Raw genomic sequence first — 3,113 nt, 5'->3', positions numbered from 1 at the left:
TCTTTTAAGCACCACCTCCCATCTGCCCCACCTAAATATCTTCATCACTTCCTGTCGTTCAGGTTTTCTACATAACTAATCATCTTGGTCTTTCTCTAGAAAGCTCCTTCAAGTTCAATTGCTTAGCTCATTAGAAAAAGGCATGTCTTACAAGCACTTCCAAGAAGTGCTGCAAGCCTAGTAGAATGTGCCTCATCTGTCTGACCGATGAGAAGGCCAAGGTACAGTTAAATCAAATGACATTAGCAATGATGCACAGCCATAGTCGCCAAGAACAGAAGTGTCAGAACTGGAATTCTGAGTTGCTCTCACCATTCCTTGCTAGGGTTGAGAGTGGCAATCAGAAAACTTGCCTAGGAAAACTGTGAAAGCAGGCCTCAAAGAAATAGCACACAAGAAAGAATGCTGGGTTATCCTAAAGAAGCTCATTGCTTATTTCCCCCTAACCTTGGTCACACTCGCAGTAGATTTCTTTGCCCTGCACATAGTCTAGACCTATTTCCTACTCTAATCACAATGGGTCTTCTGGTATTCTTAAAATAATGAAGACTTATAAATTCTTTAGGAAATCACTGAAAAGATTGTAATGAGATATTTTGTAAATGTCCCATTTTGGACTGTGCCACAAATATCAGATTTAGGGGAATGTTAATAGAACATGAAAAAGGGTGAGAGAATGGAAAATCTCACTCTTATGATAGCAAAACCAGTGCACTGTTTCTCACATATCTCTAGAGTGACCACAGAGACCGCATAGGCTATAAGGATCTAGCCTTAACACCTAAAGCAATACTGGACACTTGGTTTTATGTCTAGTAGTACAGTATTTACCATATATATTTACATATGTATAGTTTTAAGAATTTGGGGTAGTATGTGAAGATGACATAATGGTCTTCCCTAAGAAACGGAATGGGTAGAGTAGAAAAGTTATCAGGTTTTTCTGTACTATAATTTTTCTGGTAGTATTGTTCAAAGACTGTGTGTGTGTGTGTGTGTGTGTGTGTGTGTGTGTGTGTGTGTGTTAGACTTTATTAGGATTAAAAACTTGGTTTGAGGGAAAATCTCTACTGAGTCTCTTACTAGAATGCTAAAGGTCCTGCAGTGCAAGTCCATGTCAACCTCATCACTGGAACCTAAAGTGGTCTTTTTCACCTGTTCTCCCAGATGCAGACCTGAAAATCATTTATCTCTGGACATTTGTAGAGATGGGAAGTATCCTGCTGCTGAAAATAATACTGACATCCTAGTGACAAGTTACGTGGCAGGTGTCTCTGATTTATGCTCCCACCATACCACTTGAGCGTACATACTTGGGCATATATAATCTGAAGGAATATAAATCATGCAAGTGAAATACCTACATACTCAATGCTGTGCAGCCCTGTTCATAAGAAAGAGCCAAACTGTGAGGAATCATCAGAGGTGGCCAATAACCAATGAATTGATTTTTTAAAAATGACATATACATATATATGCAAATACCTCATGGGGTATTAATAAATAAAATGAAATTATGTCATTCATGGACAAGTGGATGATCATCATGTTGAATGGTATAAACCAAGCTCAAAAGTAAAGTGTCACATGTTTTACTTTGTTTGTGGTATCTAGACCTAAAATGATGATGATAATGATAAGTGATATAAAAGATATAAAACGGGAGGGGGAAAGGAAAAGATACTGAGAGGTGAAGACTAAATATATTTGAAGGCGGTATAATGTAATCACCAAACACTGATAGCGTCTGGGAATACCACAGAGGAAATGTACTGTATGCATCTTACACAGTCATCAAAATGGACCCCTCTATTATTGTTTTCTTATTCAAAAATGAAATAATGAAGATCGACAGTTTCCGATAAAGATTTTCCAGATGATAAAACTTTTAGACTGAAAATTAGAGTATAGTAAGTACGTAAATGGGGGTTCTTTTTCCTACTATCTTGCCCCCTCTTCTCACACAAAAAAATAAATGTTCACTCAAAGAATAGCACTTAACTCCAAAAACAAATGTTAAAAGCTTTACAAGTAATTATTTTGAAGAAAATAGTCATTTATTGTGAAAGCATCCAACATACCTGGATAAACTATAAAGTTTAATAAATCTTTCCAGGGATAAAAGAAACACATAACTATTCAGACTCCATGTCACTGGCACAAAATTTCACTTTATATTAAAAGGAAATACATATTTACATATTGATGACATTCTCCACTGAAGTCCATAATCACTTCATGATACATGCACTTTCCCCTGGAAACTTAAAACTGAATGGCCACCCCCACCCTTTTTATTCGTTTTGCTCATTTTTATAAGAACACAAGCTGTCGTCGAGAAATGCAGAAAGCATCTCCCCCTCCTCCGTGACTTTATATCTAAAATAAAATTTCCCCTTACATAGAATTATTACATCTAAACCGTTAAGTGCTTAATAATTTAAGTAGAAACGTATGACAAATGCATCAATATGTTGCAATATATGACATTTTTAAAAATGTACCTTTGTTTTTTTTTGGGGGGAAAGTGAAAATGCGTGCATTCAAAGGAAAACGCCCCTCAAACAACCCACCCAATCAGAAATCCAACTTCCTGGCTGAGGTGTGTGGTGTGTATGTGTGTGTGTCCCGGGTAAACATCTGAATGAGAAGGTCCCTGGGAGGGTGTGTCTGTGTGCAGGAATTTGTCCAGTCACAAGGAAGCGATGGATGATGGGGGGGGGGTGTCCTCGCGTTGTTTGTTCCTGCAGCAGGTGGTGTGTGTTGTGTGAGCGCCAGGAAAGCCTGGAGGACGAAGGGAGGTGGGCGAGGAGGGGGGGGGGGGGGGGTGGGGATCCTTTCCGGGTCAATTGTGCGAGGTCATGTGCCTGGAGAGGTGGTGGCGCTCCCTGAAGGACTCGTTGCAAATGGGGCACTTGAGTTTCTCCTCCCGCCGCCGCTTCACCAAGGGCTCCATGGCGTACTCCTTTTTGTGGTGCGATCTCATGTGGTACACCAGGTCGGAGGTCATGCGGAAGGAGGCGTTGCACTTGGCGCACCAGTTCTGCGCGGGCAGACACAGCGAGGTGAAGGAAGGCGGCAGCAGCGTGAGCGCCGAGGGCAGCTGCAGCTGC

General features: G+C 40.6%; 1 protein-coding gene across 1 annotated transcript in view; it reads right to left on the bottom strand.

Moving 5' to 3' along the window:
- Window positions 1-2,845: 2,845 nt before the first annotated feature.
- Window positions 2,846-3,113, bottom strand: part of Prdm8 (PR domain containing 8) — a 3,447-nt gene continuing 3,179 nt past the window's right edge. The window contains exon 4 of the mRNA XM_013020103.1: window positions 2,846-3,109. Coding sequence (XP_012875557.1) covers window positions 2,846-3,109 — 264 coding nt within the window. The remainder of the gene's footprint in view (window positions 3,110-3,113) is intronic.

This window comes from Dipodomys ordii, unplaced genomic scaffold (assembly GCF_000151885.1).
Source record: "Dipodomys ordii isolate 6190 unplaced genomic scaffold, Dord_2.0 Scaffold49, whole genome shotgun sequence".
In the NCBI taxonomy this organism is placed as follows: Eukaryota; Metazoa; Chordata; class Mammalia; order Rodentia; family Heteromyidae; genus Dipodomys; species Dipodomys ordii.
This window is presented reverse-complemented; position numbering and strand designations above follow the sequence as displayed.